The sequence below is a fragment of the Rhinolophus hipposideros genome (assembly GCF_964194185.1).
Source record: "Rhinolophus hipposideros genome assembly, chromosome: 26".
NCBI classification, from domain to species: Eukaryota; Metazoa; Chordata; class Mammalia; order Chiroptera; family Rhinolophidae; genus Rhinolophus; species Rhinolophus hipposideros.
In genome coordinates this window covers 8,000,102-8,013,715 of record NC_138072.1, presented here as the reverse complement: position 1 = coordinate 8,013,715, position 13,614 = coordinate 8,000,102, and the positions used below count along the sequence as shown (strand labels likewise).

At 39.8% G+C, this 13,614-nt stretch overlaps 1 protein-coding gene across 1 annotated transcript in view; it reads left to right on the top strand.

Moving 5' to 3' along the window:
• The window catches only part of USH2A (usherin), a gene marked incomplete at both ends in the record, with an annotated part of 554,530 nt that overhangs the window by 272,757 nt on the left and 268,159 nt on the right, over positions 1-13,614 (top strand). The window contains one exon of the mRNA XM_081039194.1: positions 12,886-13,045. Coding sequence (XP_080895320.1) covers positions 12,886-13,045 — 160 coding nt within the window. The remainder of the gene's footprint in view (positions 1-12,885; positions 13,046-13,614) is intronic.

The following is a 13,614-nucleotide window of genomic DNA, read 5'->3' as shown; positions in this document are numbered from 1 at the left end:
AACTCCTAGGAATATTAGAACACAGTATTTTCAAGAATGCTGATTTGTGGTTCTTTGTTAACTTATTCACCCATCCATCCATCCATCCATCCATCCATCCATCCATCCATCCATCCATTATTGCTGCATATTCTGAGGCTGGGACAATACAGTTGTGTTTGAAGAAGGACTAACGTGCAGCCACAGACATTTGTGGTTTTCAGTTTCCCTCCCCGCATTCCCATCTCCCATGTTATTTATCATACTTTGACTTTGTTGTATTTCTCACTAGATTGTGAGTGATTTGAGGGTAGGAACTGTGTCTTTCATATTCTATCCTGAAGACGTGGGAGGGATATAGTGGGAGAACAATAGATTGTTTTCAAAATGAAGGAATCGATTTTATCATTCATGGGAAAACTAAACATGTTACGTGGAGAATTTCCCAGAATGCCTGACTGGCATTCAGAGGGAAGTTCAGAGACAGAGTAATTTGTTTGAGACTGACAGCCAGACCTAAGTTTATTGGTAACAGAGAAGTGACATGTGTCCCAATGCTTGACATTCCTCCGTAAATATCTCCTCATTTCTCTATATTGTACAGCTACACAGACTATTGCAAACCCCAGAACTTGTGAGAGGTGCCGTCCCATGGCTACAAATATGACTCATTTGATTATATCAAAGTACATAAAAAATCCATCGATTATTTTGAACATTCATAGTAGTGATATAATTAAATTCTGTGAAATCACAACCAAAAATATATCGGTACATATTGAAACAAAAGAGTTGGTTTACTGTTCATGGGAAACTTCAAATGAGTGGTAGTAAATGACTTAAGACTTAGACAAAAACATCCTGTTTGTTGGTTAAAATCCTAACCCCACGTTTACTATACTTCTCAGTTACATTCAAACTTAGAATAGTAGAAAAAGAGTTTGAGTCAAAAGAAGAAACATTCCAATAGAATTTAGTGAAGTTTTTCTCTTTTTATCCTGACTTTTAAAGGCAGTTTTGCAAAGATGATACTCTTGTATTTCCCTATTTTTTTCCACCCTGTTGTGGGGATATATACAAGTCCAACCACTCCTAGGGAAATACTACCAAGTATTTGAATATCTATTTCATGTGGGGAGATTAGAAAGACACTTTTTGCAACTTATGTAGCTCTATTATGCAAAAATCAACAAGATACAGGTCATAAATTCTGTTAGGTTGGAACTCTGAGTGTCAAAAAGACTATATAGATAATTTTAAGAGATTTGCCCTCAGCTGCATCACGGCTATAAAGTTAAGCTTGGTTTTTAAAATATAAATCAAATAAATGTTTTCCATAAAGCGACATACCTTTCTTCTAAAGTGAACTCCCACAAACTTTTGAGTGGGCATTTCTAAAATTCAGCATCTATACAATGCCTGAAAATGTGAGCATATTTTTGGCTAATAGTAAAATATTAATGCATTATCTTCAGTTTTGTGTCTCGAAGTGTATTCTCATGTTAATGTCCTCATTGTAATTTGTTGTTAATCAGTGAAACTTGAGGTCGTCCATAAATTAGTTCTTTTTTTAGTAGTAGTTTTGTGCCCATCGTAGGACATGCACTATAATTTGTAATTTTGCAAAAATAATCTTCTCAAATCATTTAGTATTTTATATCCTAAGCAATATAAATAGAAGTGACTTGGAATCATTGGTACATAATAAGTATCTGTACCAGATAAAGCCCAGCATCTCTGAAGTTTGGAAAATATAACCCAGAAAAATGTGTAATTCAAAAGAAATAACTGAAAATATCTAGTACCCATCTTGTTACCTGCTGTACTATAAAACATATAGTAGGTGCCCATCCAATATTTGGGGAGCAAATGCAAAAATAAATGGCTCAACAGCTATTTCTGAGTATGTGTATTCAATCAAGTAAGTGTGCTTCCTTTCACAAGAAGCTGATTGTATGTTTTGGATTAATTAGTGGGGGTGATGTATAAATAGAGTCCGTTAGCCTCTGCTGTTTTTGGTAATGGTTTAAAATTGTTGTCTCTATGTGTATTTCGTCTGCTAAGCACCTGTGTGTCTCACCTGTGTTCACATTCACTGATGCCTCTGTCACCCCACTGATTATTGGAATACGAACAATCATCATTAGGGTTTGGGTTTTTAATTTTGCGTGTAAGGAATTATTCCTTGCATTATTGTAGTTACTGCTAATAAATACTTTTCTGCTAAAAAAAAAAAAAAATAAAAAATAAAAAATAAAAAAATAAAAAAAATAAAATTGTTGTCTCTTACCTGTGCAATACATTCTCTTTTATAAAATGCTTATGGCTGTCTTATTTTATCTTTATAACTATTACAGTTAGTGTTTTTACAAATAATATACTATTATTTTTAACAAGTGAGGAAACTTGAGGCCTAAAACTTCAGGGATTCACTTACATTTACTCAAATGAAAACTGAACTTGAACCCATTTTTTGCTGACTTTCTTATCTTTTTTCCCTTCCCTCCTTTCTCCCTTCCCCTCCCCACCCTTCTCCTTTCCCTTTTCTTAAATATCATAATGCCACCCAACAGTATTTAAAGTTTTGCCTCCTGCTTTTGTAATGAGTCCTAGCTTTACAGAATAGCGACTACGTCAAAGAAAAGGGGAGTGGTGATTATATAGTTATTAACCAAAGTCAGATATAGCTAGTATCACCTTTATCAGTGAAATACATCAGAACAATCTCAGTGTGTGTCAGAGTGTCTCATCCCAATATTGAACCTTTTAAGTATCATGGGGTGGAAATGTGAGGGCCACTTTGGTTTTCATTTTGTGCTCCTTTGTGCTGTACTAGTTTAGTTTTTACTATGTGCATACATATAATTATCCCCAAGATTTAAATAACTAGTTTTGTGAACAAATAAGTAAATTCAAATGTCTATCTAAATCAGTACATAATCATGTTTATTAACAATCTTTTCAGATCACAAATATATAATTCTGTTATTTGTCAGGCACTGTTTTAAGTGACTTACAGATAAAAGTAACATTAGTGTATACTTTGCTATGTTAGGCATAGCCAAGCAGTCCTGGATTCAGATATGCCATCCTGTGCCTGTATCACTATACTTTCTAACTTTTGTAAATTATAGTTAATGTGTGTGTGCAGCCATCTGTCCATTTGTCTGTCTCTCTGTCATGTTTCCCAGGTGAGGTTTGTTCTTTTCTTTTCTCAAGGCCAATGACCATATCTTCATTTGTGTTGTTTTGGTTTTGTTTGGTCTTATTTCTTGTTTGTGTTGCACAGTTCTTGAGAGCAAAGGGGAGAAAGATTTTTGGGGTTGTCTTTAAGAAAGGAAAAGGAGCTAGTGCTCACGTCTTTTACCCACTGAAGACTGTTGCAGTTTTCACGTTCCTGTCCTGAATCTGTGTCTTAAAAGACATTGTCCATATAAGAAATATACGAGATTTGTAGTATGGGCCTTGATGTGGTGAGTGACCAGTGATTATACTCCGAAGTGGACGTAAAGGATGACGGATGGATGGATGGATGGATGGATGGATGGATGGATGGATGACACATGGATGGATGGACAGATAGACAGACAGATGGATGGATGGGTGACGGATGGATAGATGAATGGACAGATGGCGGATATACATAGATATACATAGATTTATCTCAAATTTTTCCGATATCATTAATCTGCATGTACAAATAAGTCTCAGTAGTTCTAATACTTGTTTCGCTTGGTCATCGCCCTCACCTGCTAGTGGACGGACTCTACCTCCTGCAGTCTCGTGCGTTCCTGGGCACTGTGTGGATTTCCTCACATGCACTTAGATCAAGGCTGACACCAATCAGCCGAGTACCATGGTGACAAATTGGTACGAAATATTTTACAATGTATGTATTTAATAAATAATTACCGCGAGGCTGCTAAATAGCGGGAATTGCACTCAATGCTATAACTGAAATCCATTGATTGATTAACAAATTAGTTAGCAAAAAAGGATGCCCGATTAGATATCGGCAAATTAGATAAACAAATTTAAAAATACATCTCAGTATTGGTGAGGAGATTGAGAATAGAACTCTTTCACAAAATGCTGGTGTGCGTGAAAATTGGCAATTTATATCAAAATATGTGCCGCCTTTTCCAGATGGAGTGTCCTCAGATTTCTCCTGTAGGTGCCCTCTGTACTCTACCTAATTCTGTGCCTTTGCCTCTGGACTCTGGGGGTCCCAGAGATGGAAGGCACAAGTGGGAGATCGTCAGACAGGAGGGAGTGAGGCGAGAGCATGCAGTCTCCATGTCTGTGTCTTTCTCCCGAAAGGAAGGCGCCTCCCATAGAACAGCACTCTGCACACTTGGATGTGAACGTCCAGGCTAAGTGGCAGTGGTTCAGCCTATTTCTAGCCACCGGGTGAATTATCATTTTTAAATGTTCCCCGTAACCCTGCCCCAAACCCTGGAAATAGTCCCTTCCAGAGTTCTCTTCAATATTCCATTTGATTGTGCCATCTGTTCCCTTATCGGTACCCCAAATTATTCCCTTTGACTTTGAAATTCCACTTGTAAGAATTTTGTGTTAAAGAAATAATACTGTACATAATTCAATCATTTTATAGTATATGCTTGTGTAGAGATTTTGAAAAAATGCCATTTAAGCATAAAAGAGGGATTCTGAAACTAGAGGGGTTTGAGAAGGTTTCCTATATATAGGAGGGGCATTTGATTTGTGTCTTGGGGGCAGCATGAGAGTTTGCCAAAAGAGAAATATGTATGTCTGGGCACCCAAAAGAGAGATGCAGAGGGTGCCAAAAAACATGTATACACATTGTAAGAAAGGAAATAATCTATACTGATAACAAAAGATGACTACAAGTCACATTTGACTTCTGCCTCTACACATTGCTACCATAATTCAGTTCAACTTCAAAAAGTAATACATACATAGCATCTCTTCAAATGTGTATATATTTTCTGGCACCCCCGTATTGGTTTTTGGAGGCAGACTCATTAGTTCTCTTGTGCCATACGGCGTCTAGTATGGGCTTAGTTGGAATAAGCATTAAATTAATATTTGAGGATTGGTGATGAATCTGCATGGAAAACTGTTCTCTGGTAATGCTTGACTAAGCTGACAGAGAACGCTGAGAAGTCCATTTTGTGAAATCAGCGCAGCCTGTCCGTGGGCAGCTCCATCCGGGGTCCTCCCACACTGCTTTCTGAGTGAACTCAGGTGGTATTCAATTGGGGCCTTATACAGTTGATCACTTTGAGCTCGAATGTTGTTATCTGTACATTGAGAATAACAGCACCTGTTTCACAGTTATTTTGAGACTTAAATGAGAGAGTATAAAATAGACTGTATAATGCTATCATCCAAACAGTCAGTAATCAATATTATAGCTATTGTTATTACTGAATGGACATCTTACCTTCACTGTAGTATTTTGTGAGGAACACTGATTCACGTATTTATTCTTTTCTTGCCATGGGTAGTCAGACACTTATCATGATTCTTATTCTGTCTCATATATTTCTGTTATTTAACAATATGTCATGAGTATTGTCTAGCAATATATTAACTGGCTCCTGAGCTTATTAAAGAATCTAATAGTATCAAATATCCACCTAACTCTGTGGGAAGAAATCTTTCAATTTCGCATAAAATATTTAGCCAAGTTATATGACTAAAGTTTGTTCAGAAATATTCCTGGAATGTTAACCTCAGTTCTCTCTCTTTGGTTTGTCAGTTAAAAGTTTTCATTTATGAACACGGAAAGCCAGTTACTGACTCCCTAATTCTTCCTCTTATTATTTACAAGCACTGTGGAAGGTAGAGGAGTGTGTGTGTGTGTGTGTGTGTGTGTGTGTGTGTGTGTGTATGTGTATGTGTGTGTGTAGAGAGAGAGAGAAACACACACATACACACACACTTAGGGAGAGAGATGAGGTGTTCTTCTAGGGTTACATCATTGTAAAAGTAACCAAGAAATAGAACCCTTGGCTCAATATACTATAATGTGTTACAAATCGGGTATTAGAAGTACTCAAGAAGCCAGACCGGAAGACAGCTTCTAGGAATGCTGTCAGCCTAAGAAGTTTGCATGGAAGCCTTTTATTCTAACCAGCCAAAGAAGAAAAGAAAGAAATGAAGAAGCATCATCCCTCACTATCACAACTGACAGTAATAGTTATCCCCCCCCCCAAACTAGTGATTGATGACTCCTAGCAGGCTGGCCTCCTCCCCACCCCATCCCACCGGCTCCTATCCTAATAGAGGGACCAGATTTTCCTTTCTCATAGTCAGTGTTCTTCCTTTTCAACCAGCAGGAGAGTCCAGGGGATGAAGACTCCTCGGGAATGCCTGTGAGAAGAGACTGCCTTGTTCTCAGAGAGCTGATAACACTGTGCGTGCATACTGGTCCAACAAAATTTTGTTTTTATTTTTTAGAAAAGAAACTACATGGAGGGCAAGCTATACGCACTTAAGGAGTATCAGGAGGTGCTGTGTGAATAATACAGACTTTGAGCAGGGTTTGAGGAAAGGGAGGTTTCTCTGAAGAGGTGGAGAAGCTTGCGAGCACAGATAGAACGTTTGTCGAATTGAGGCATGTCGTTTGGGTGCAGTTTGATGTATGAGTCCTTCCTGGGCAAAGCTGTTCTGGCTCTCCATATTAGTGTGGCGGGCTGGGGCTGGAGGATGGTGATGGGTAGTTGGGTAGTTGCTCAGCTGGCCAAAGAGAAGCAAGTTGCACGTTAAGGCTTCTGTGAGGAGAAGTGCAATGATGCCCAGGCTAAAGAAAGCCTCTGTTTTTATTAATTATAAGGTCAGAGTCTGAGTTCTGTGCATCCACAAGGCTGAGCGAGCCATTGTGAAGCAAGGACTGCACAGGAGCAGAGATGGTTCTGGTAGAGCCCATTGTTTCCCAGACATTGGGGAAAACACTCCCCCACTCCGACCCTGCACCGTAGATCTGTTACCAACAGGGTGTTCTCCCTGAAACGTAACCTGCCTCTCAAGTTGGGACACCGTGTGACAGAAGGAGACGTGGTTCATCACGACCTAGATTGTTCTAACATTTTTAAACATCTAGGTGACGATTTCTGGGAAGGGTACACATAGAGGAGAGAAGAAAGTGAGGACCAAAGGCTGTATTTTTCATTTGGGAAAGACAAGGAAATTATTAGAAAAACTGCTAGGTAACATGCATTAGATAATAAAGAAGCAGGAACTGCTTCGTGATTTTCTATTGGGAGAAACCAATAAGAAGATATCAGTTCCTCAGTTTACACCAGGAGTTAAAAGAAAATCATTGCCTACTTATTGGTTCATTTTGTAAATGGTGATCAATGAAATTCTCTGAACAACAGCATGAAATCAATCGTGAAATAGCATGTAATTCATGGCCAGTATTGTAAATTATAGTTTGCTTGACAGTAATCGGGGAGGTTTTCATGCACTGGAATGCATTTCCGTGTAACACGTCTCAGGATAATGCCTGTGGATCCATTTCTAATGCGTATTAGAGTGATCTGTTTTTCCCTGTCCACAAATCTGTGTTTGATCTTATGCAAATGATACAATGAAGCACATGGAAAGCGAGGCAGTGGCCTTACGTTTTGAGGGTTCCCTCACCCTCAGTTGACTCCATGCAGATTTGTGTACAGACCTGCAATTGTTTGAATCTGCTGATCACCTGAAGGACCTGGTCACATCCGTAGAGTCATATGACTAAATCAGTTGCAGTAAGGCAGGGAGGAGAGAGTTGCCATTACATTCCTCTTGGCCTTAAATTTGAAATTGGTGGCTTTGTCTATGGCTTCACCTCTGAAGAATGCCTAAGTCCTGCGTCTCCTAGAACCATCTCATTTACTTTTTAAAATTAATTCTTTAAAAATATTTTCCATTCCATCTGTTCCTTTCTCACATAGCTACACGTTTTCCCACCTGATGCCACCTGCCCTTGTTTCCTCTTCTCTTTTCCTCACCATCTCCTCCCATTTCACCAAGATTACCCATCGAGCCACCTGTACGGTTTCCTCCATCAAGTATCATGTTAGTTCTGGTCCTTTCTTTTTTTTATGCCTCATTATTCAAAGGACACTCATGACTCTTCATCTTCTTATGGAAATACATTAAGAATAATCTACTTCGGAGTAGACAGTACGCGCATAAAAATGACTTGAGAGTCAAAAAAGCTATTTAATCAGACTAACTTCCTTTGTACTATGAGTTTATAGTTTTCAATTATCAGAATCAAGGGAAAATCCTTAATTCCTGTCTTAGGAAAAGCATAGTCATCAGTTTTCCCAAACCGGATATGTGACCTGACAAATAATTTTGGGGGAATTAATTTATCTTAAAAAGAATCAATTGGAAAAAAATAATTCTGCATACATTTAAAAATCATTGCTTTGTGGTCATAAGCAAAAATGAAGTGCCAGTCGAGCACAGAGCATTAATAAATCTCAGTCGATAAGACGTACCTATATCTCTATGTGTGTTAATATCTATGTATATCTTTATTCGTATAACTCAGCTCAGTATCTGACTTCACTCCCCACTGTCACTCTCAGGGGTCTTCTCTTTTCCCCTGAAGGTGTGAATGCTTCAGGGTCTTACATACTTTCTTGGCATTTGGAGGGTAGCCATCCGCGTCATTTCCCCCCTCTATGCAAAGCGATCACTGTTGAGATAGGCCCTGGGATCAGTGGATCTCTTCGTCTCTTCCATGTCACACTTGGGAAACTGAAGTCTCTGCAATGTTTCCTGTGGCCCTGCCTGGCTACATGCACCAAGGTCTTTTCTTGGGCTGGGGTCTGTCCCCTGCCTGGGACTCTACCTTGGATTCAGGCATCGGGGTCCCTCCTCCCAAGATCCTACACATTTTCTTCTCCTTCCTTCTGTCTTTATTCCATTGATTTGGTCAATCCCAGGTAGAGGAAGGGAGGAATTAAGAACTTTTTGTTTCTCCTAAACATTACGTCTAAACCCTGAGCCCTCTCTGTTCCCATAATGGCTCTTTCCAAGAGGATTCTCTAGCTCTTCCTGATTTCTGACCAGCCACATTTCGTTTCATGGATAGTGTCTATTTTATAGATGAATTCTGGATATTTAATTTAGGGTAATTTAGATGATAACTTAAATGAGGGAAAGACGTGGGGTCACAGGCAGGGACGAGCAGGAGACAAAGAAAAAAAAAGAACATACAAGTATTGATGACAATCGTATTGATCTTGACGCCCCCATGGCACAGATACCAAGCATTATAGGGGTTCGGAGGTGACTCGAGGCCTTCAGTTTGAGAACCCATTTGGTTCCTCCAGAGAATTGGCCAAAACATGAAAGGAGAAACAAACTAACTAAAAAGATTGGTACAATAAAGGAAGTAAAGAAGAAAGAAGACAGTTATTCTTTAGGAGTGCCAAGGGGCCAGTTCAAATTGGAAAACCTAATTATAGTAGAGGCAGTGCTTAGCAATGTCTCTCAGTCCCATCTTAGACATATGAGATGTGTTAGGGAAACAGGCTTAGCCAGAGCTAGGAATTGGGATGCAGATCCAGGACAGCCCTGGGAGGATAAGGCCTCCAGGGACCTGGAGCGGATGTCTGTCAAATGGGTGATCAGAGATCATAGCAAGGAAAATGCAAATGTTGTGAATACTCTGGAAGTAAGGTACGTAGAGACTGAACATAGCGTGGTAGCAAAGGAGTGAGGGCATTAATGTGACTGATGGAAGAGGTGGGAGTTTACCGGTTTAGGGTCAGATAGGGCAGATTTTAAATGGAGAATCTTGGAAGTAGTTCCAGAGACGATCAAGGAGTGGGTCTAACGATGCTGAATGTTGAATGAATGAAGTAGAGGTGAAGGGCATTACACTTGAGGAAGTTGAAGTGAAGCCTGATTCAGAGATGAGTCATATCCGAGGAAGTTGAAGTTGCCAAAAAAAAAAAAAAAAAAGGATGATGATTGAAAAGAAAACTGAGCCAACACTGAAGTCATTGAGGAAAAGAGTCATTGTGATATAGTCGGTGTAATGGGTGTCACCTAGGTCTTGGGCATACATTTTTCCTAAATAATGAATTGATACTGGCAAACTGGAAAATGTATGCAATCAAAAAATGTAATCATTCGTGCGTCTTCACTATGAGACAACTACCATTAACATTCTGGCATACCTCTGTCTCCTGTTTTTTGATGAAGCATTCATGTTTGAGGATTAGGCTTTGGCATTCAGATAAATGCAACTATGCCTTTTTCTTGTTTTTGATAGTGAATCGCCTTCATCTCTCACAATTATAAGCCCCGCCATTAGTCTGATAATTGTATTCATTAGACTCTTAGAGATGTTTGGACATTACAGCTGAGAGAAAACTGGCAATCTGGATAAGGGGCATTAACGTCTCCCTCCCGTCCTGCCCATTCATTTATTCAATAGGTAAAACTCTGCTAAATAAACATCACACGAGTCCTGACGATATCATGGTAAACTTGCTAAGAAGTGTCTGCACCCAAGGAGTTGACATTCTCCTGGGAGGCAGATAAAGTCAAGACATCAACAATAAGACCATTTCTTGCATGTTTTGGGATTTGTGATATGAACTAAACGAGGTTGTAGGGCAGCGAGTTCCTGGGGATGATGGTAGCCACGTTCTTAGATTATAAAGAAAGACCACACGGAGTAAGACAAGCCTGACTGATGAGAAAAATTCCCCCAAGTAAAAAAGAAGGAGAACATGGATTTCAGTTAGAGGGCATGGCACCTTCAAAGTCCTCGTGTTGTGAGATTGTGCTGTTAGAGGAACAGAACTAGGTGTCGTGTATGGAAGGAGTGAAGAGAAGGAGGCAGGTGGTAAGGAAGTGGGGTCTCGTTGGCCATTATTGGATTTCATTCCTGGAAGCATAGGGGGCCACTGCAGGGTGTTCCTCTGGGCAATTACACGGTTATTCTTGACCGATGACCTTGCCTCCTTAAACAGTACAGGTTTAAGATGTACAGCAAGTGACTTGACTGATATAGTGTGAAATGATTACCACAATAAGTTTACTTAACATCCTGACTCTTTGCCTTTTAAAATTACCCAGCACACCTGATTCTTCTTGTTTTTTTTTTTGTTTTGTTTTGTTTTGGCAGCATTTTTCATATTCTATAGCACTAACATCCTTAAACCCCATTAGATTTTCTGTTTAAACTATGCTCCCTCCTAAAATAGAACACCTCTCTCATCCCTAATCTTCTCAGCACCTTCATAGTCTAGAGGTGAACCCTAACTGTGATTGGAGGGCTTGACAAGATGTGGCATTGTCTATTTCAGTTCTAGCTCACCAGTCCTATGGGCCCTCTCCTGCAACATGACACCCTTCTACGCATACTCACTTCCTCATCCGGGTGCCCCCCAGTCTCAACCATCATAGAAATAGATGCTTCTCATTGCATGGAATTGGGTATTTTGCCCCAGTAGAATTCAGGCACAGATAGCCACCTCAGAACTAGTTGCTGGAAGAGGCTACTCCCATCCGAGGCAAATGTTTTGGTTGGGTTTCGGATTTTGGTGATCATGATTGGCTTCAAAGCATGGAGGCTCCAATGAGAAAGGGGGTGGAGCCTTTTATGATAAGGAGATACCGTGATATGGTGATACCCTGATGATGCCGTCTGACTGCAGCAGCTTGAGATAACTAAGGATTCCCAACTATGCAAATCTGTCCTAGCAAATGCATGCAGCCAAGTGTCGGGCTGCCTTTGAATGGTAAGACTTCTTCCCGATCTGCAAGCCCGGTACCCAAATCCCTTACAAGCTAGCATGTACAAAAGCAAGGAAAGCTGTCCCACCACGCAAAGCTCATTGGCCAAAAAATGCTATAGCATCCAGTCTCTTTTGCAGCTGCCCACGACAATGTGGTGAGGCTAGGACAGACACTCAGGCAAAATATCTCCAACTCACCAGAATCAGCCATATGGAATCAGTGTCTGGCTGGGACATGTTTCTTCAGAAAAGTTAGCTGTTTCCCCATTTTCCAATAGCATAGCTTTTCCCTAATTGCGCTGACTTACCCATCAGGGGAGTTCAGGGGAGGGAGAGATTATTACTGGCTATTACTGGGGAATATTTCACTCTCTTGATCATCTTTTAGACGTAGCTCAACTGTATCTAGACCATCTCATTTATTCATTCATTTATTCAAAGACGTATTTTCAAAGCCTACAATCTGCTGGGCATTGTGGTAGAATGAATCTTTGGCATTTCTTCTCTCACACTATCACTCGGATGGATCAGATAGTCATGTAAACAAATCATCATGGCACAGTGAGCTAGACGCTAAAGATCCGCGCAAATATCTTGGGAGAAAAAGGAGAGGGTGATAGCTCCATCTTGTGTCAGGGTCCCAGCAGGATGTGTTAGGGGTTCTTCAGAAAGAAACAGCCATTTGCACTGAGCCTGAGTAGCTTGAAGGTCAAGTAATAGTTGATCAGGTGGACAGGAGAAGAAAGGAATTCAGCAAAGGAATTACACGTGCAAATTCATTGTTACAAGCTATGTATTTGCATTTCAAAAGCAACTCCTGTTGTCATCAAATACACTTTAAAAATAAATGTCTCATTTATTTTTTAACAGAGCCATTGAAGTAACTCTAAACTCAGTAACTGATTTACCTGGCCATAGACCTTCAAGAAAGCAGTCAAATTGTTAAAATAAAAAAGTTAAACCAAGAGTCCGAGTGACAATTGTCTATTTAAAAATACCCACAGCATATTTAAGGGATGAACTGGCCTATATTTTATTGGTATTGATTTTGGTGGCTATTGAGTCTTACTGTAAGCTTTAGTTGAACTACGGAATGTACAGAAGTGAGAGCTCCAGAATAAAACATACGATTGAAATTGAATTCTTGTTCCCTCTCCCCTAGATTTAGCAGTATTTACACCTCACCGGTTTGTGCTCGGTGCTTGCACACACGTGGGATGTGCAAACAGCTCCCTGGTTGTACTGTCCACGGCACAGCTGCCACCAGACTATGTGGATTCCCCGATTCTGAGTGTCCTGGATTCTAGAACTGTATACATCCAGTAAGTAGAAATGTTGTCTCTGTCACACCCTGGTTAATGCAAAAATCCCAGGGAGTTCAATCAAAGGAAGGGTGTGTGACATAAAATTAATTTTATTGTGATTAAATGCATAGGAGTGATGAGTTCAGTGGTTCTGGGAACCTTTGATTATCACTTGCCAACTTCATTTCCATTTTGTCTTCATGCAATCAGGCTGAGCTACATGTGTACACAGATTATGTGCAAACTTCAAAGGGTGAAAGTGACCATTTACACGACTGCCTTGGTTTTTTTATACGGGAGGCATTATTTGTAATGATGTGGAATTAGAAGAGTATAAACATACATTTTCTTTTTGAGTATAAACTAGGACCTTCTTATTCCCTTGCAGTTGAAGTCACAAAGGAACACTTACATATAGGCATGTTTAGCATATTTTTGATATTAGTGAGTTTTATCCATTTTGTAAAATGAGAGGTACAAAGTATATTGCTGTACTGAATTAAACCTCTCTTACCACCGGGGAACACTTGTTTACATTCATGTCTCTTGGTCTCAGTTTTCTCATCTGTAAAAGAAGAGTTTGGACT